At 35.7% G+C, this 20702-nt stretch overlaps 1 protein-coding gene across 1 annotated transcript; it reads right to left on the bottom strand.

The window, feature by feature from the left end:
* Nucleotides 1-424: 424 nt before the first annotated feature.
* COMMD8 (COMM domain containing 8) lies at nt 425-12154 on the bottom strand. Its single transcript, XM_008580174.1, has 5 exons — nt 12020-12154; nt 8657-8812; nt 5579-5731; nt 2630-2785; nt 425-1537 (listed from the first exon to the last, which is right to left on the bottom strand). The coding sequence occupies exons 1-5, from the start codon at nt 12083-12085 to the stop codon at nt 1517-1519; spliced, it is 552 nt and encodes a 183-aa protein (XP_008578396.1). The 5' UTR covers nt 12086-12154; the 3' UTR covers nt 425-1516.
* Nucleotides 12155-20702: the final 8548 nt, after the last annotated feature.

The raw sequence follows: 20702 nt of genomic DNA, 5'->3' as shown, positions 1-20702 counted from the left end.
AACTTATCAAATTGCACACTTTACATATGCGCAGTACATAGTATACCGATTAGATTTCAGTAAAGCTGTTGAATATGCTAATAGAGTGATACCATGGGGTCAGAGAGGGACAAGTAGAGCAAGATTTTTTCCTTGTAAAGGAGAAACTGCATAGAAAGCTGAAATTCAGAAGAGATCTCAAGACCAGTGCTGCACAAAGTGCTGGTCTACAAACTGTTACTGGTCCACGACATAAGCAAGTTGCAAAAGAAGGTGATCGGCCGCCACACTAACACACTTTACTTTAGCTAATACTTTTTTCATAACCAAAATTTCTTGATGAAGAAAGCAGTATATTGATAAACATCCTAGCCCAAGCTCCTTATCTAATCACTGGTCTACAAGAAACAGTTCATAGACCACAACAAGTCTACAGACACATTTCGAGTTTAGATCACACTCAGATATTTATTAAAACTCTCTAAGCCTATCCTCATCCGTATGATGAGAATAGGAATAATTGCTCTGGACACCTGATGCTCGAATGAACCATAAAACTTGCAAACAGCAGGTATCAATAATGTATTACTGATTTACTGAGTTATATGGAAAGTCATATGAAATAAAGCAATATATAAAAAATATGACATTTTATTTGTTCAAATGCTTGTATTTAAAGTTAACTAAGGTTAAAAATGGTTTGTATTCCAATGAATTTATTAACATTCAAAAGTGATAAATTCAATATTAAGAGTTTATAACAAAAATGAACCTTTACGTAGTTTTATCTGATATTTGAATAGTATTATACACACTATACAATGACATCCATTCTTTTTATCAGAGCATAGTCTCCCAATCAAACATAGAAACATAGAAGTGTTATTGTGATTTTTCTGTGTTCTAGGTTATAGTTTCTAGAATTCATAAACTCAAAATTGTTCAAAGAAATTTAGAATATTTTTTCTTGTTCACATCTGACAAAGCTCTTGGCTAAGGAATTTTACATCTTATAATCTTTCCTCTGAAATATGAAAAAGATATGGAATCTCCTGAGTGATATATGCAACTTATACATTCTTTGAAAAAGTTATTCTTTTAAAATATCACAAATTATTTATATATCCATAATACATGTCTTTGCTATTCACATAATCCTTTAAGCAATATTCAAGTATATTTGTGCTTTATAGACTTACATTACTTTAGAACCCATTTTTAGCTTTCAATAAAACTCTGTATCTACAAAGATTTCTCAAATATTTAATAAATGAGGCAAAAAATCATTATGAAAATATAAACTGCTACTATAGCTTTTTCATCTTTCATTTTATGTATTTCCTGTCAACCATGTAATTTCCTGTTCTTCAGGGATGCTGATAAATTTTTATCTTTGTCATCTCAATACTGCTGCTTTCTCAGCCTGGGACAACAGTCAATACATTGCAGGGTTTCTGAACACACAGTATTCATTCTGCCATATCACAAATCAGTTGTAGCAGTGAAATCTGACAGCACTGGTATTCATCATTTCCAGTTATTTCAACTGCAGGACCACCTTAAAACACAAATGGGGGAAAATATCGGATTATAATAGAATGACACTGATATACTCGTATACTAAATGAAATTGATTTGAAATCTGTGAGAAACAGCATGGAGAACTAATAACAAGCAAGTACAAAGCACAGAAACGATGTGCACATACCTGCCAGGACCTATGGTTCAGAATCTTTTAACATTTACACCAGGCTCTACCACACACCCCTTTACATATTTAGACCCATCTGAAGGTAAGCCAGGTTTGAGCTACCAGTTTGGCATGTAGAACAGTTAACAAGACACTAAGATGTTTGAGCAACTATGGAATATATAGAGAAAAGCTGAAGTATATCAGGGTTTTTAAAAGATAGGATCAAGATGACTGATTAGTGGCAAGATAGGTTGGTAAAAATAATTGAGACTTAATCACTGAAATTACAGCACTAGAGAAAATGCTGAACAATAATGAAGAAAAATACATATACAAAGATAATTATTTTTATTTCTTCCTCATATCAATAGTTTCTACTGTTTAAATACTATTTTTCTTATTTATTAAACACCAGGAGTAGTTATTGTTATTTAGCCACTCCTTTGTATATGCGAAGTTCTACCTTGTCTCAGCCTGATTTTGTTATAACTACAAGCCATATTTCGTCTTCTATAATTAGAAGATGATAAAAACAACTTTCTAATTATTTGTCCAGTTAAATAAGACACTCTTTTTTCAGGATCATCACTATTTTTTTAATCATAAAAACTCTTCAGAATCAACTACTTTCATGGACCCCATGTAAAAATTCTATTATTAACATTAATGACCACCGAAGCAAAACAAATCCAGCTGTTAGAATAGCACTACTATTCTTTCAAAAATAACTACTTGATAAGTTATGCTCAAAACTAAGAAACTAAACATGACAAGTTATAATTAATTTAACTTCTAAAACTAGAGATTAGAACATATCGACAAAGTATTTTCTGTGCTTGACATAAAATATCAGTGAAAAAAGAAACATGAAGGTGAACTGTGAGTTTTTCTTTTATTGCTCTAAAGGTACCAATCAAAACAAACATTTAAACCAGATGACAAAATTAAAACAAATACCTTATTGGCTGCTTCCAAGGAATTTATTAGACTCTGTAGCTCTTCTTTACTCATTTCAACAGAATATGGTTTTACTTCACCATTTTCTTTAATGTCTAGATGAAGGTTTAAAAGTGGCATTTGTAACGTAGCTATCTTGTCGCTAGAAAGTGCAAGCTGTTTAGAATTAGGAAAATAGTAATTAATATATAGTAAAAAGGACTATATTAAATATGCATCAGAGCTTGGTAACAGTACATTAGGACAAAAAAAAGTACTCCTGTTTGCTGTCAAGTACAGGGAAAGGGAGAACTAAATTAAACCTATGTCAAAACAACATATTTGAAGCACAGAAAGAAAAAAGAGTGAATAAAAGAAAGGAAGTAGGCAGGGAAAAAGGACAAACAGTCAGCAGTTTTGTGGCAGAAGCAGATATCTGGCTCAGAATTACACCTGGGAAGTACTGAATGGGTCCAAAGCAGCAAGCAACATAGAGAATTCTTTAAAAAGGTTAAAGATAGCAAAAAAGATGAAAGTATAAACAAAAAGATAAATGAGACTTAAAATACTGGTAAACTCTCAGAAATTAAAATGCTTAATTCATGATCAGCTATTTATCTACTAAACTATTGGTAAATGTTATCAGGATACCATCTTAATTAGAGCCATTCAACAAAAACACTCAACACATTTACTTCACTTCATAGTTTCTGTCCCCAGAGTATATTCTAGGGGAACTGGAGAAACCAAATATTTAAGGTATTAATACTTTTTGAAACAAGCACTGTAGCTTCATTGGCAGATGGCAAACGGAAACTCAATTTTCCTGGAATCTGAGCCAGAAAACCCCACAATAACTACATCTTTGGAGTGTTACCACTTGTAAAAAATTACTTGTGCAATGGTAAGGGACACTGATGGAGTTTAGATGTATTGTCCTCCTAGAACTCATGTGGAAATCTGATCACCAATGTAACAGTGTTGGGAACTATTTGAGTTGAGGCAGCAGATCCCTCTTGAATGGATTAATGTTCTCTCTGGCGGACAGGGGTAGTGAGGGAGTTCTCACTCTATTAGTTCCCGCAAAAGCTGGTTGTTTAAAACACCCTGGCACCGCCCCTCTCTCTCTCTTGCTTCATCTTGCCATGTGATCTGCTTGTAACCGATGGCTGCTTGCTGCTTTCCGCCATGAGCAGAAGCAGCCTGAGGCCCACGCCAGATGAAGCTATCCCAGAATCGTAAGCCAAATAAACCTCTGTTCTTTATACATTATCTAGTCTCAGGTATTCTGTTATAGCAACACAAAAACGGACTAATACAGACACCTTCACTAACAAGCAACTTTCTCAAATATTCTCCCTTGAGGTACACAGACTACAGAATGAAATCCTCACATATCTCCTCCATTCTTTCATCCAAATCAGAACCCATAATATCTGAGATTTGGAAGTATCACCTTCGGGTTGTCTATCTCATGGTTAATTCTTCTCCTCAATATTTCCAATAAATGGGTTCTCAGCCTATGACTGAACACTACCAATGACGAAGAGTGTGTGCTACCTTAAGAAGGGGTTAAAATTATTTCCAGATACTCAAAGTTGTTAGAAAGTTCTTCCATGGGCTGAATTCAAACTCACCTTATTGCAAATGATATACCTTAGCCCTTATCATAGTCTCTAAAGCCAATGAGCATACATCTATTCCCCCATCCATATGACTTTTAGTCTTTTAAGGATAACCCATATTTCTACTAGGTTTTATCTTTCCCAGGTACAAGGTCTCATGTGTTTCTAAGCATTCACGTACCATGATTTTAAGTTCCTAATCATTCTTTTCTGGTTGGGTTCCAATTTGTTTAAGAATCTCTTAAGTTTGGCAACCAAAACTAAAAAGATTACTAAACTAACTAAAAGATTTAACGGTTGGAAACAGAATATATTAGAACTATCTCTTACTTGAAGCACTGCACTTCTACCAACAAAACGTAAGACTAAATCAATATCAATCAAGCTACACTTTGGTAAAACAAAACAACTAAATATTTCTTATATATGTGACTATTAGCAACTTTCCTCCATCTTTCATATTTATGAAAATATGAAATCTTTATTTAAATGGAAAACCCCCTATTTAGGTTATCCCTAATTAATTTATTTTGCTTCACTTGGTCCATCATTGTAATTGGCTGTAAAAAATTTTAAATTTTGATTGTATCATATTATATATTTACTATATCTCTTGTTTTGTGTCATCTTCAGAATTGATAAGCATAATAGTCATCAAAATGTTAAAGAAGACTGAGCCAAGACAAGAATCACAGAGACTTTCTTCTTGGCTAACACAAATTCATCTGTCTTTGGGTGGTTATTTATCTAGTCATGAAGCCAACTGTGCTTCTTCCCCACATTTCTCTCCACTTAATCCAAAAAAACAGTATGAGGCACTTTATCCAGGGTCATGCTAAAATCAAGAAACACAGTGTATTTATTTTCTCCTCATCTAATGGTCTAGGTACTTGTAATATATGGAAAATTGGTCTGAAATTGTTCTTTATTAATCCTACTGATCATAACTCTCTTCAAAATGTTTTAAAAATTGTTTTAATAATACATTATAGGTTTTCCTCCTAGAAGAAGAATCACATTTACCAATCTTTAAAAAGCTATAAAGTCTAGAAAGCTTTAGCCAAAAATATATGTTGAATATATACTACCCCACCATTTATGACATTTAATGATTTACAGGTCTATTACATTATCAATGCAATATTATACATGGTTTAAATGTTTATAGTGTACTTAAGCTCAAGTTAATGCAAAAGATGTAATTTATACTGTCTTTGATAGTTCTTTGGGACACTACTCTCAAAATCACAAAAGTTTCAGATATGTAATATTAAAAAAATAAATATTTCTCTCAATATAATAAATGAAATAAAACATACATACTCATAAATAAATAGATCCTCACCTTTAACTGCCAGTCAAAATCCTGTAGCTGTGCAGAGGAAATATCTACTATTTCTCCTAACAGAGCCTGCTTAATTTCATCTTTCCTACTTTTCAAGCATTTCATGATAGCTTCTTGATGAAATGAATTCAACTGATTTAATTGCTGAAATATCTATAAAAATAAAAATAAGTGGTTAGAAAATAAATGAAAGGGCCTTTCTATTTAAAATGTAAAAACATAGTTCCACTCTGCTCTCACACACCTTTTAAAATAATAGTAAAAGAAAGAAAAATAAATACTTCTGTAACTATGAAAAGAATAAGATAAGAATGAGTAACCAGCAAACAGGTTTTAACAAATTTTTGCAAAACAGAAAATACATGAAAGGGCTGCCTGATGAATCAACATTTAAGTGAATTCACCTGGAGAATACCAAAGCTGATATAGCCATACTAACATATCAGACAACTTAGCCCTTAAGGCAAGTATTACAAGAAATAGAGAAGGATGGCAAGCAGAAAGATGTAACAGTCATAAATCTGTGTGCACCTTACAGCACAGCTTCAAAATATATAAAGCAGCAAAACTTGGCAATACTAGAAAGAGAAATGGGTAAATCCACATTCATAATTAGAGATGTTAACATACTCTCAGTAACTGATAGAAAAAGACAAAAAAAAATGAGTTAAAATGTAGAACAATCAAAAACACTACCTTTCTATTTAACCTAATCAACATATAGAACACTACACCTGACATCTGTAGAATATACATTATTTTCAAATGTATTTGAAACATTCACCAAAATGTACCATATGCTGAGCCATATAGCAAACCACAGAGAGCTCAAAGGACTGAAATCACACTGTTTAAATTTCTGACTGTTGTGTAATTAAATCATAACTGATAAGACAAGATAAAAAAAATTCAAATATTTGAAAATTAAGTAACAAAACACTAAATAAAGAAATAAATAAAATCAATCTTGCACAAACTCTTCCAGAGAACAGGAAATGAAAAAAATACTTCCCAATTCATTCCATGATCCTAAAATGAACTTTGACATCTTGACAAGGGCATTCTAGTGGGAAAAATAAAAAACTATAGACCAATATCACACAAATATAGATGCAAAAATTCTAAAGAAAATATTGGCAAATCAAATCAAGAGATACATAAAAAAAATTCGATACACATCATGACTAAGTGGGGTTTATTCTGGCAAGGCAAGCTAAGTTTAGCATTCAAAAATCACCACATTAACAAAATAAAGGAGAAAAAATAATAAATTCAGGAAAAAAGCATTTGATAAAATTCAATATCCGTTCGTGATAAAAATTTGCAAGACCTCTACACTGAAAATTACAAAATATTAGAGAAATTGAAGCAAATCTAAATAAATGGAGGACTATCCCAAATTCATGGGTTAGAAAGCTAAATACTGTTAAGATGTCAATTCTCCTGCAAATGACCCAGAGATTCAGTGCAATCCCACTAAAATCCGAGCAGGTTTTTTCATTAAAACTGGCAAGCTGATTCTAAAATGTATATGAAAATGCAAAGGGGCAAGAATAACCAAAGAGATCTTGAAAAAGCACAAGGTTGAAGGTCTTCTATTACCAGATACCAAGACTTAATTTACTGTAGCTTTAATTCTACAGTAATTAAAACAATGTAGTATTGGCAAATACAGACAAATAGACTATTAGAGTACAATAAAGAGTCCAGATACAGACCCATACACGTGTAGCCACCTAACTTACAACAAAGGCTGCACAGCAATCTTACAGGGCAAGGACAGTCAATTCAATAAATGGTTTTGGGTCAGCTGGATATTCAAGTAGAAAACCTTGAACTTGCCTCCTACTGCATATGCAAATATTAATTCAAAATGCATCAGTAACATAAATGTAAGAGCTAAAACAATTAAGCTTCTACAAGAAAATATATAAGAATATCTTAATGTCTTTCACACAAATGTTTCTTAAATAGGACATTAACAGCACTAACCTTTGAAAGAAATATTGATAAACTGAATTTGCTTAAAATTTGGAACTTCTGCTCACCAAAAGACAAATTAGAAGAGTGAAAAGGCAAATCACATAATAGAAGATATTTAAAATACATATATCTAATAAATAACTCATATCCAGAATATCAACCAAGTCAAAATGACAAACATACAAAATTCCATTTTTTAAAAAAGTGAGAAACCTACAGAAATATGCCCAAATGATTTTTGACAAAGATGAAAAAGCAATTCAATTAAAGAAGGATATTTCATAACCTTGCAATTTCACTTCAAAATGTCTACCCTAGAAAGGCTAGCCCAGGTGCACACAAGACGACAAAAACGTCTGCAACAGCACCATTTGTAATAATAAAGAAGCAATGACATAACTATTCATCAGTAGGGAGGTAAATAAATAAATTACTTAATTCCTATCAAATACTACAAGGGATTAAAATACATAAGCTAGATTCACACTTACCAACATTTCTAAATCTAAAACACAATGTTGTATTAAAACAATTTACAAACATATACATATGTCACCATTTACAAGTCACATATTTAAACACTCCAAATAACTGTATCTATTGCTTAAAGATGCAAACATACATACAATATGGAATATAAAACGTGAACACCACCTTCAAGAGTGGTGATCTCTAGGTGAAGGTGGCATACCCCGGGGGGGACAAGGATATTTAGGTAATCTCTGTAATACTTTATTACTAAAACAAGCAAATACACAAACTTGAAACACATAAAGAAAAATGTTAACTGTTTAATCATGGTAACAAGAATGTTAAGTATTGGTTATATAACTTACTGTTTTGTCCTGTATGCTTTACATGGTTCACAATTAAAAGAGTAAAAACAACCAAAAACAAACCTGCAACAACCCAGAACTTCCACAGTCAAATTTTCCACTTACTCACAATTATGAGGTTTTAGTTGTTATATAATATATATTTACTGATAATGGCTCTTGTAATATATAGTCCTCTAAAGACCAACTTAAAAAAATCTGAGCATTAATTATTTATTTATTATTTATTATGAGGTATAGAAATTTAGAGTAAAGTTACCTCTTCATCAGATAAATTTTTACCAACCACAGCTTTGAAAAATTTAGTAATATCTTCTAGAATGTGCATCCATTCTGTTGAATCCCAAACACTATGATAATCCTGGTAGAGAGGATAAGCTCGGCCACAAATGCCATCAATTATCTTGTGAAGAAACTAGGGAGAAAAAAGGAAATAAATGCACTTATAAGTAAAATTATAAAACAGATTTATCTTCCTTGTAGCAAACAAATGTTGTTTGGAGAAGTTTGTGTTATCTGCAAGAGCCACTGAGGTTGAAATGTAACTATTTTTAAGATTATTCTTATTAATCAAAAGAGCTCCACAAAAATCCCAGACCTTCTATAATTATGTCCACCTTTAGAAGCTGAAATGATTTTATACACTATTGTTTTTCCAAGATTCCTGAAAGGAGGAAGATAAGTATAAGTTTCCCCTTAAAATCCTTAGACATCATATTTACACCACTGACCAAAGGGTATGACATTTACATTAAAGTCTTTTACTGTTGATCAATAAACTTCATTTTGCTTTGCCTCCATTTTGACAACATTCAGACTTCTTTTGCTCTACTTCAAGAAAGCATTCAGTACTTTTCTTTTACATTCTTTTGTCTTTACCCTTCCTTACTATCAGCAATAGAAATCCTTACACATATATGACTGAACATAGTGATTAAGACTGTGGATTTTGGAACAAAACTAGCTAGTATGAATCCTAGTTCCATAATTTTCTAGCTTAATTTAAATGTTCTGTGTCGGTTTCCTCAACAGTACAATGAGGATATCATCTATCTTCATAATTTGTAAGGATTAATAAGAATACATGGAAATCACTTGGCACAAACAAAGTACTTAAACATTGCTAGCCATTATCATTCTTCTTCTTATCTCATTATTACTATTCCCATGATCCTTGACTTCAACATATATTGAGTACTTACTATGCCAGTAAGTACTTTTCCAGGCAAACATTTAACATGATCATCTTTCACAGGGGATACTGGTATCTTATAAGAGGAGTGTTTGAACCCAAACGACTTGGAAATAACTTTTAAGCAGCAAGTCTTCCAACTCCTTTCCCCTGGATCATATTTCACTCCATTTTAAGCCATTACTCCTTCCCAGTAACACCACACATGTCAGAACAGAGATGAACAACTGGTGACTTCCACTTCCAAACAGTGGCGAATGCACCATACAAACAGAATTTTTATTTACCATAAATCAACCAGCGTACTTAATTCAAAACTCATTTAAAATTCTCTACATATTTTCCATCTTATCCCATATTGCCCCCATGCAAAATCCAAAACTCAAACTGAAAAATAAAAGTGCTATCTTTTTTGGAATATGTTTTTTATTCATCAACAAATACAAATGAACACGTCATTCCAATTATTAAATAAGGTAATGAAAAGTAATTATAATAGCAACTGTTTATAGAGCCCTAACTAGGTACCCACCACTATACTGATCCTCACTACAACCCTATGAGGTAAGCATTATTACTATTCTCATTTTACAGATGAGGGAAATGAGGATAAATAAAATAAGACCCTACCATACAGAGCTTTAGTCTATTAGAAAAAGGAAGGCATATAAATAAATAAACGCAATTTAGATGATTGGGACTATAATAGAAGTTTATGGAAGGTGCAAAGGAGCACAGAAAGGAAGTAAGGAAAAGACTAAGTCATAAAAGAACAAGTAGTTGGCCATGTAAACAGGAGAGAAGGACAGTTACAGTCACAAGCAATTGCATATACATAGGATGAAAGTGTAAGATTTGATCTGGGGAATAGCAGGCAATTTGGGAGGTGGGGGAGGGCAACGGAAGACAAGGGTGGAGAGGTAGGCAGGGACCAAATTGTAAAGGGCCTTGTATACAATGCAGAAGAGCCTAGACTTTAATCCGTGCTAACAGGGAAGCAACCTATTCACATACCTGCATTACTTTTCCATAAACTTGCCAACATGTTGGATGATATAAGGAGAGAAGAGAGGGTGGGACCAAAGGCCCCCGTCTTCAGTTTACAAGCAAGAGATGACGGGAGCCTAAATTGTTGAGGACACTCAAAATGGAGTCAAAAAAGAGGTAAAAGAGATGTGAAAAGGAGGGGCCAAGTATGAAACCCAACATTTCAGGTTGAGTAATGTAGTGAAAGTGGTGGTGCCACAAATATGAGACTACGGGAGGAGTAGGTCCTGAGGGAAACAAAAGGAGCTCAGCCAAGGACAGACTGAATTTGAGGTACCTGTGGCAGAAGCCTGACACTCAGGGAAGAGACTTTTGGCTGGACTCAGAGATTTAGGAGTCATCAGTACATATGACAGTAAAGAAGTGGATAGAAAAAAAGAGAGGAGAGCAGAAGGCCGTTACGATTCAGTAAGTCTGGGCATACGCTCCAGCTTTGCCACTTACTAGCTGGACAACCTTGGGCAAGGTACTCAAACCCTCTACTGACATTTCACTTTCCTCATCTGAAAAATCAGAGAAAACAGTTAAGGTATTTTTTCTTGATCCTGGTAGGAGGTAAGTTAATTCCTTTCCGTCTCCCCGACGTTTTCCCCACTGCAAATGAAATGGAGTAAAAAGGCAGGTGGAAATTGGGATTTATAAAAGATGCTCCACCAGGGCACAGACTGTCTCACTCGGTGCGCTCAACGTATGGAAGACTTAAATGAAAAGTCGGCTGAACGAATGAATGAGGCAGCTTCTTCCAGATGCTCACAAGCCAGGTTACCACATAAACTCAAGGATATGTCACCTCCTGAGACCACCGTTAACTAAAGTAAGTCGCCCAAATATTTCGCTTCCTTCGTAGAGCTGACCAAGTTTTTTTCTGTCGCCCCGAAGGGGGCAGGGTCGGCTTCGTTCTAGGTCACCAGGTATCCCCTGCCTAACACTGTGCCTGGTGCCTATGGAGCGTTCGGGAAGTATGTGTTAAATTAATAAACAGAACGTATATGAAGAGGCTGCAAACCACCAACTCCACGTCATAAGCTTTCAAAGACTAGGCAGCTACTACAGTCCACAGCCTACGGTCACTGGGTCCCGGGGTGCGCGTGGGAGCAGGTGGGCCGCCCCCCCCTCCCTCCACGGGCGCCACCGGGCGCGTCTGCGTGCAAAGCCCCTCGGGCGGCGACTCCAAGTTGAGGTGCTGAGGTGGCGTCCAAGCTTCGGTCTCCTCAGGTCCCTAGGGGAGGCAGGGGGCTGACTGCCCGAAATCACGCCCCTTCCCCCTCCCGTCCCTGAGGAGCCCTGGAACGTGTCTGGGTCGTACCCGGCCTGACCTGCACGCCAGGCCGACCCGGAGCCTGGACCCCGTGCCATCGCCACCGCCGCCAGCGTCCTCCTCACCTGCGGGCCCTGCTCCGCTGGCAGATTCTGCAGCCTCCATAACGGCGTCCCCTCTTCCGGCTCCATCCCTGTGCGAAACTAGGGCTTGGGTCACGTGACAAAGCCCCGTCGCTCCCCTAAGGAGACGCCTCGCCCACGTGACTCCCTGGGGTGGGGCGGGGCCCGGCGTGAAGACGCAGACGTCCTTGTGCGCTTGTGCGAAGACACAGCTCCCGCTTTCCCTGTAACTTGGGGAAATCCTTACAGCTTGCTGTGGGGATGCTAAAACACCCTCATGCTGTTATTCTGAAGACACATTTACAAATCTTTCAACTCAGTTTGCACCTTTGTTCGGAGTTGTACTGAACTTTCAAGGCACTCTTTAGAAAACCAGCTCATAAGGGTAACCATGCCTAAAATCCTAAAATCGTTGTCCCAGAGTTTGACATGTCTCCGACTAAACTATCCTGGTTTGGAAGGTAAGGGTTTACTGTGAGCAAGTTACTAATTGGTTATCCTAAGAATAATGCACTGTCTTCTCCATTTGCACATAACATAGGTGATCAGAGACGTTACTAGGGTTGTCAGATTCAGCAAATAAAAATACGGGACGTCCAGTTAAATGTGAAATTTCCGTTAAACAACGAATAGTGATTTGTTGTTAAGTATGCCCTAAATATTGCATGAGATATACTAAAAATATATATTTTGTTTACCTGAAATATAGACTCTAACTAGGCGTCCTGTATTTTATCTGACAATCCTAAAAATCACTTACCCAAACTAATTAATAGGCACAGCCTGAAGTTAAACTGAGTCAGACTCTAGAGCCACACTCTTGATGCTGGGCAAAGCCCAAAACCCAAACGTCCTTTCTTTTATTTCTTTCATTATTACAATTGTTACTTTAATCAGGTGCTGGAGAATTCAACAGTGGTAAGACAACTCCTGTCATGCAAAAGTACACAATAACTATTAGAAACAGGAATTACAACCTAATTTATAAATTTAAAAATAAAAGTGGTGCAAAGTGATGAAGCATACCACAGAGAAGAAAGTAATTATTTCATTTGAATCTGCAGAGAAAAACTGCCTCGTTAATAGCATCAGGGTTTAGCTCAAATGTCCTTTCTGTACTCTGTGCCTCAACTCTTGGAAGTGAAAGCAATTTCTTCATCTTCTGAATTTTCATGGCACTTTAGCTGTCCCTCACCTAAACTATTTACCACTTTCTAGCTCTTAATACAGGTAGATATGAACAACTCATTGCCCCAGGAAAATTTAATTGACTTAAGACACTTTGTGAATAGAAACTCACCAAGTAATAGTTAAAATGAAGAGTCTGGAAAACTTCTACTTAACCTAAGTCTGTTGGTAAGCCTATTGATGGGTAAGATATGTTTTAAGGGAAAAATTAAATTGTATATATTGTAATAATTGAGACAAAAATACTTATCAAGACAAACATATGCCAAACACTTCATTTATTTTACCTTGTTAATCCTCACTACAACCTCATATGGTAGGTATTACCACATTTTAAATATGGGCAAACAAGCTTGGGGAAGTAGTATAGACCCTGTTCAAGGTCACATAGGTAGTAGTTACAAAGATGCTTCACTGTCCCTGCCGAGGAAAGGAAGGCATGCTGAGGTGATATGGCTTCCCTAAGGCCACATAACAAATTACTAACTAAGGCAAAATAGTACACCAATCAAGGCCCAAGATTTAGTCAGAGGACAAAAATTAGGGCCTGACTTCTTTTTTCAAGCAACACTGGGTACCAAGGAGAATTTGGTCTTTACTTTGGAACTGTAAATTGTAAATTGAAATGTAACAAAATTTAAGCAGTAACTAATATGGGTTTTCAAATAGTTGACAAATAGAGAGAGAGAGAGAGAGCTTATATTTGCCTTTTGATTAATAAGATGTTCCTATGTGTCTAATCTGAGAGGTTTTAAAAACTTGTTTCTGTCTCTTCTAGTCTCATCATCACTTCTAGGTGTATTCTGGTTCCCATCTCCCAAATCCTATTTGTAATAGTGGTTAAAAACATGGACTCTGGAGTTTCTTCAAGTTCAAATTCCAGCTTATACTTCTTAAATTCAAACCCCAGCTCTATACATTGCTATATGTGTAATACTGGGTGAGCTATTTCACCTCTCTGTGTTTCTGGTTTCTCATCTGTAATTGATTATAATGATAGCAAAAAATTTACACAGTTGTTGTAAGTTTATATATGTAAAGTTCTGGAAATCAGGTCTGTCCTAGCACATAGTAAACATTATTAGATTCCCCTGTAAGTGGCTTTTCCTCTCCTGTTATCTGGTCAAAGGTTAGTGGGTTCCAGAAAGCAGGGTGTCTTCTTATTTACCCTTCTTGGTAGAGTGTTGGACAGTCTCTGCCTTGGGAATGTGATCTGCCTCTAAAACCCATCTAGTCTGCTATATAGTGTTGTGTAGGCGATGTAGGTCAATGTTCACAGTTGGGAGAGATGTAAAAAGATCTCAGATAAACCCCAGTATGTGTGCTTGCTAAGCTAAAACTGGAATTCAAGCTTCCTGTTTGAGGAAGAGTTAATTTAGTGCTTCTTTCTGAGGTTATTTCATTGGGTTTTTTTGTTTGTTTTTAGGTGGAAGAAGGAAGGAATTTCCTGCACCATACCTTGGGAGACTTGTTAACAATTATTTTTTTTTTTTTTTATCATTATTTTGACCTTTTACTTTCTTGTTAACAATTATTGATTAAACATCTACCATACATTAAATACTCTAATGGCTCTGGGAATACAAACAGTGAACAATGACTTATCTTCTAGTTTTGGGGGAGGAGGGGTGCTTAGATAATGAAAAAATAAACAAATAAGATAACATCATCTATTGACAAGTTTCTTGAAGAAAATAAAACAGAGTAATGTAATGGAGAGGTATGGTGGAAATTTAAATTGGTCAAGGTGCACCTTGCTAAAAAGTGGCATTTATACTAAGGCATAAAAGATGGGGAGACATGAAGGCAAACATCTGGGAAAAAGAGAGTTGGGAGCAGAATGCAGAGGCTTTGAGGCAGGAGACAAGCCACCTTATTCAAGATAATGACTGAAAGCCTGTGTGGCTGGATTGCAGTGAGCAAGCCAGAGAGTTAGAGATGATGCCAGAGACATGGGCGGGGAGTTTAATCAGCGAAGTGATGTGATTGCATTTTTAAATGGTTATACTCTAGAAAACACATATACTGTAGAAAACAGATCTCGGGGCAAGAGTGAAATCAGGGAAACCAATTTGGAAGATATTACAGACAAATTCTAACTAATATAGACATTAAAATTAGTATGACCCAATTTGCATCTCCAGACTATAGAATTCCATGGTGGCGGTGGAAAACAGATACAAAAGGAAAGACTCTAAATATATTTTGGAGCTAAGATCTATAGAACTTTATTGTGCATTGGATGCTTGTGGAAAGAAAAAAGTTTTCAAATCTGTGTACTGTGTGTTTGATATGTGTGTGTGTGTGTGTGTAGTATGCAAATTCCTGGGCACAGGAATGTACAGAATTTTAGAAACAATTATCTTTCATTTGGGGGATTACACATGATTTTGATTCTCTTCATTTTTCTGGATTTTCTATTCAATTTTATTTAAAATACCTTTTTTTTTTGGTGGCTGGCCAGTATGGAGATCTGAACCTGTGACCTCGGTGTTTCAAGGCTGCACTCTCACCAGCTGAGCCAAATGGCCAGCCCTTAAGATATCTTAAATATTTTAAGACAGCTATGGATAAATTGACCATATTGATTCCCTTTATTTTTGCTTTCGAACCAGCTGAATCTTACCTGAACTCATCCCCTTGCTCCAACATCTTGCTAAATGCAACCAATATCAACTAATTACACTGATAATAATCCATTTTCCAACCTATTGCTTAGAGCTGCAATCTCAGTTGGAATAAACCCTACCTTCCAAGTTGTCATAGGCACTGCATCACTTGAATCCCTAGTTTTCCATCCTGCTGACAGCCTCTAAGCCAAACACCTATATTACATTACAGAAGCCTCCCACTTCTTGTAACAGTTTCTGTATTAATCAGAGCTGGTTAACTACTTTAACAAAACATTGCAAAAATTTTAGCAGTTTTAATGTTCATTTATTTCTTGCTTACATAACAGTCTAATGCATACAGGTGTAGGCATTTAGGTGGTTCTATTCTCTAAGACTCTCTCTAAGAATGATGTACATCACTCCTACCTACACTCCATCAGCCAGAACCCAGTTTCATGGCAGCACCTAACTGTAAGGGAAGTTTGGAAATATAATTTAGCTGTGTGCCCAGGAAGAAAAGGAAACAAAATTTGGTGAACATATAGTTGTCTCTATTATAATCGTGCCTTTTAAAAGACAACTAAGAATTTCTAATGGAAGACATATCAACACTGTTAACAATTCTCTTTCACATTTTCTTGAGGAGCCATCATGACTGATAGCTTGCTGACACTACTAGCAAAATATAAACTGAGCTCCGACTAACGTCTTGCACTTGCTTAAATGAGTATTGGTTCAGATTTGTAGTAGGGAAAATCTGAGGGGTTAGTAATCCAATAAATCCCATTTCAATTCATTGCCTCAATTCTGTAAAACTATAAAATAAGTGATGCATTATTTCAATCATTAATGTTATTTCTACCTAATGTTGTGAAGTAGGTAAGGCTGGCATTACAGTGTGTTCTTGGCAGTTGAAGAAATTAGTATAAAAATGGTTAGAATTAAAATCTGTAATTTTAGTAGTTATATCTGAGAGAAGTCAAGGAGGTGAACCTGGCTAGCTGCCTGGCTGTTGAGGGAAGTCTCTGGATTATACTAATTCAGAATTATTACAAGTAAGGGTCTGTTCCTCAGCTTTTATATTCCCAAATTTGATTTCATCATTTCATTCAGAAGAGACTGACAACACTTAACCAAACTCTCAAGAGACTTGACTGAAAAACTGTAATGTCACAGGATAGTAATTGTTTTTTCCTTAGGATGGTCTTCCTTGATGCACAAGTTTTTTTGGTCAACCAAATTATAGATCACCAGGATGTTCAGTGAATATAAGACTGAGTGAAAGAAAAAGAATAGACCTAAAATATATTTTCTTCAAATTGTGATGGCTAAAGAAAGAACAAAACATTTTTTCTTATTGACTGTGCACAGAAAAAAAAAAAAAAAACTGAGTGAAAGAAAAAGAATAGACCTAAAATATATTTTCTTCAAATTGTGATGGCTAAAGAAAGAACAAAACATTTTTTCTTATTGACTGTGCACAGAAAAAAAAAAAAAAAAACAAAACCTGTTTCTTTGACTTGATGTCATACTGTTTTAATTACTTCATATAGACTCGACAAAAATTTTGGAAATAGTCGAACTTTGTTTCAGAGAGTCACTCTGGAAGTTACTCTTCCCCATTGTTATGAGTTGTTTTACCAATTAATTTCAGGTGAAAAAATTTGTTTTTCCTAAAATTCTGGGGCTCCATACTTTTACTACCTATGAACTGACAACATCAGCTTCAGTAATTACAATTTCTGACAAATGTTCTACGAATCAAGTAAAGATATTAACTCATTAATTAGAGTTTATATCACCCTTTAATAAAAAGAAATTGTAGCTTTCGACATTTATTTTCTCAGTTCAAACCTGCTTTTCAGGTTATTCTGTGACTTGAAGTTGACTAATTTGTTCACCTTAATTAAATGTGTTGTAATATACGTTGATGAGTTATTTGCATTACAATCTATATAAAATTATTCCTGCTCAGAAACTGTGGAGAGGAAAGGAGCTAAAGTTTAAATGGGTTTAATTATCTTGTAACCATATAGCAAATATTTAAATGTTGCATTGTGATTGATTCTATTTCATTGAAAGAAGTTATGAATGGCTAATTGGGAAAGACTGGGGAGGTACTGGATTTGATCTTGTCTGTGTAAATCCAGACAGATTTGGTTGCCTATAAAAACAGTTTCTTAGAAGGCAGTTGGATATGTGTCATGTCATTCTGGTGAGTGCACTTAATAAACTGGAGGTCTTTTTCTTTTAGAGCTTTATATGTAATTAAGAAATGTTAACACCTCCTTATTTCATTATTCTTGTAAAAAAAAATAATAAATTCTTGTAGCTTGAGCCACCTGAGAGCTCCGTTAAAGAGATCTTTCAAATGAATAGACATTTTGATTTTAAAAGGGCAATAGAGATAACACATAGCAATTATTTCAGTGTAGCACTAAACAATACAATATATTTAAAGTTCTGAAATTGCTCTGTTAAAGTGAAATTCTTCAGTGAACTGAAATTTTGGACCTAAGCTGTAATATATGCCATATCGTCAGGGGTTAGCGTTCTTTTAGAATATGTCAAGTGCTCAACTAGTCTTTCTGATGAAGGTTATGTGCCTGTAAGACCTCCGTTTTCTCAGTTGCCAATCCTTTTAATCACTGTACTGAGAACCTTAACATCTGTGAGCTGTTAGGATTTCAGCTAGTGGTTCTTAATCAAAGATGCACATTAGTCAACCCAGGAAATTTTTTAGTGATTGATTTTTCTCTTTAAATGGGCTACACTTTTGTTTTTGAAATAGCTTTATAATTTACACACCCATCTAAAGTAAGTACAGTTCTGCAAGGTTTACTAAATTCATACAGTAGTACAACCATCACCACAATTCAGTTTGAGAATGACTATGCTCCCAAAATGTCCTTTACGCCTATTTGTAGTCTATCAAATGGGGAGCTTTCAAGAAAAAAAAAAAGACCAGACCCTACCCTCTGGGTCAATAATATCAAACTGTCTTTGAGGGCAGAATATCAGTGTTATTTTGTTATTACAAAACACCCCAGATGATCTTAATGTAAACCAGCATTGAGATCCACTGATTTGAACAAAACTTTGTAGAAAAGGTGAGGATCTAAAAAAATGCAAGTGTGACCCCTTACTAACCAAGAGGTCTGGTCCATGTAGACCACTGTTGTGACAACAACAGCAGCAGCAATAACAAAAGCCTTTAGACTATTTGGAGAATGTTGGTTTTCTGATGTCTGAGCTTTTGTTTCTGTTGTTTACTTTGCCTAGAATCTTCCCTCCATCCTCCTGCAGCTCTCTCCATGCACACCTTATATGTCTAATAAATTCAAACACAATCTCCAGAGAATTTTGTTGCCTTACCTGTGTTTTCATAATTCTTTGAATGAATTTCTATTATAGTCTTTATTGCATTGCAGCTATTTGTTTATATTTTGACTCTTCCATTGAAATGCAGAGGCTATGCCACATTCATTTTAGTATCTAGACAGAGTCTAGCACAAAGTAGATTCCCAATAGTGTTTGCTGGATTCAGAAATAGAATAGGTGATTTAAAGAAACTGAAAAGCTTAGGCACTGATTCACAACCCTACTGCAAATTAGAATCAACCGAGTAGCTTTTTCAGGCTCCCTATGGCCAGCTCACACCTAAACCAATTAAATCAGAATCTCTAGAGATGGGACCAGCAGCATTTCTTTTTAAAAATCTCCAGGTGATGCTAATGTGTAGCTAAAATTGAAGACCATGGGCATAAAGATTTAAAGGATGGCCCAAATTTCCTTGACTGAAAATATCCCTGTCTGATTACTTGAAATATTTGCATTATTTACTATGACATTACTTACACAGAGTTCTGAAATACATATGAATTAGAAGATAACTTTAAAAAATATATAACCCCTAGGATACTCAAGAAAGAGTATGGCAATTCATATAGTATAAATTATCAAAGGCCGATTACTTTCCTTCTGACATTTCATTTGAAGAACCATTACAAAATAGGAGTCTTGATTTAGGTAGAAATTTGAAAATATCAAAACAAAAATTACATTGGACAATGTTAAACAGGCAAGGAAGACTCTATTTAATACTCTTGTAATAAGGGAGAGAGGCCAGAACTGATTCTAAACATGACTCCACTGAAACAGAGGACAGGTGGGGTGAGAGGGAGAACACAGGCCACCCATATTTACTAATTGGTTTTACCCAAAAGAAAACTTTCTCATATCTTTTGACAGGAGGCAGTTTTAAAACTTGGAATGATATGCCCAAAGTTAGGCTCCTACCCTTCCACGTGTAAAGCTAAGTGACTACACCAATTGTCAGGTTAGGGCCATTCATAACTAAAGCCAAAACGTTTCATTATTTTAGTTATGCTAAATTTCCATTTGTATTGTCAGGGCTTGGGCTCAAACCCTTCAAACCCTTTGTACAGACTGGGTCACCAGACCCCTTATACGCAGGTTCACACTAGGTAATTGGGAAAGATTCCGGGAGACATTGGCAGATGACATGAGCTCAATCCTCAGCAGCAGTAGCAGCAGTGGCAGTGGCCTCCCAGGACATCCTGGGGGCACTGACAGCAACAGCCTCCAGCAATGGTAGTAGCCTACCCATGGCCCCCCTCCCTGGGGGTATCTTGGGAGTGGGGAGCGCCATGGATCACAGCCACTCGTCCTTTATACTTAATCATAACCCAGGACACTTGGGTGCACATGTGCAATTACATTAGACAATAACCAAGGAACACCTAGGCGCACATGCCTAGGTACATCAAATACTCAGCAAGATTCTGAACATCTGAGGGGCCCTGACCATTTTCCTATATTTTCCTTATACCATGAAAATTGGGAGATAGGATTGCTGTCTCCTA

This window comes from Galeopterus variegatus, unplaced genomic scaffold, assembly GCF_000696425.1.
Source record: "Galeopterus variegatus unplaced genomic scaffold, G_variegatus-3.0.2 Scaffold2041, whole genome shotgun sequence".
Taxonomy (NCBI): domain Eukaryota; kingdom Metazoa; phylum Chordata; class Mammalia; order Dermoptera; family Cynocephalidae; genus Galeopterus; species Galeopterus variegatus.
This window is presented reverse-complemented; position numbering and strand designations above follow the sequence as displayed.

What these genes read in the sequence shown, in the direction of transcription:
- COMMD8 (XM_008580174.1), bottom strand. Translation starts at nt 12,085, where the DNA reads ATGGAGCCGGAAGAGGGGACGCCGTTATGGAGGCTGCAGAATCTGCCA. An exon ending in AAAATTTATCTGATGAAGAG is followed by an intron (nt 5,732 to 8,656) that starts GTAACTTTACTC and finishes TTATTTTTATAG; the next exon opens with ATATTTCAGCAATTAAATCA. An exon ending in ATTTTGACTGGCAGTTAAAG is followed by an intron (nt 2,786 to 5,578) that starts GTGAGGATCTAT and finishes AATTCTAAACAG; the next exon opens with CTTGCACTTTCTAGCGACAA.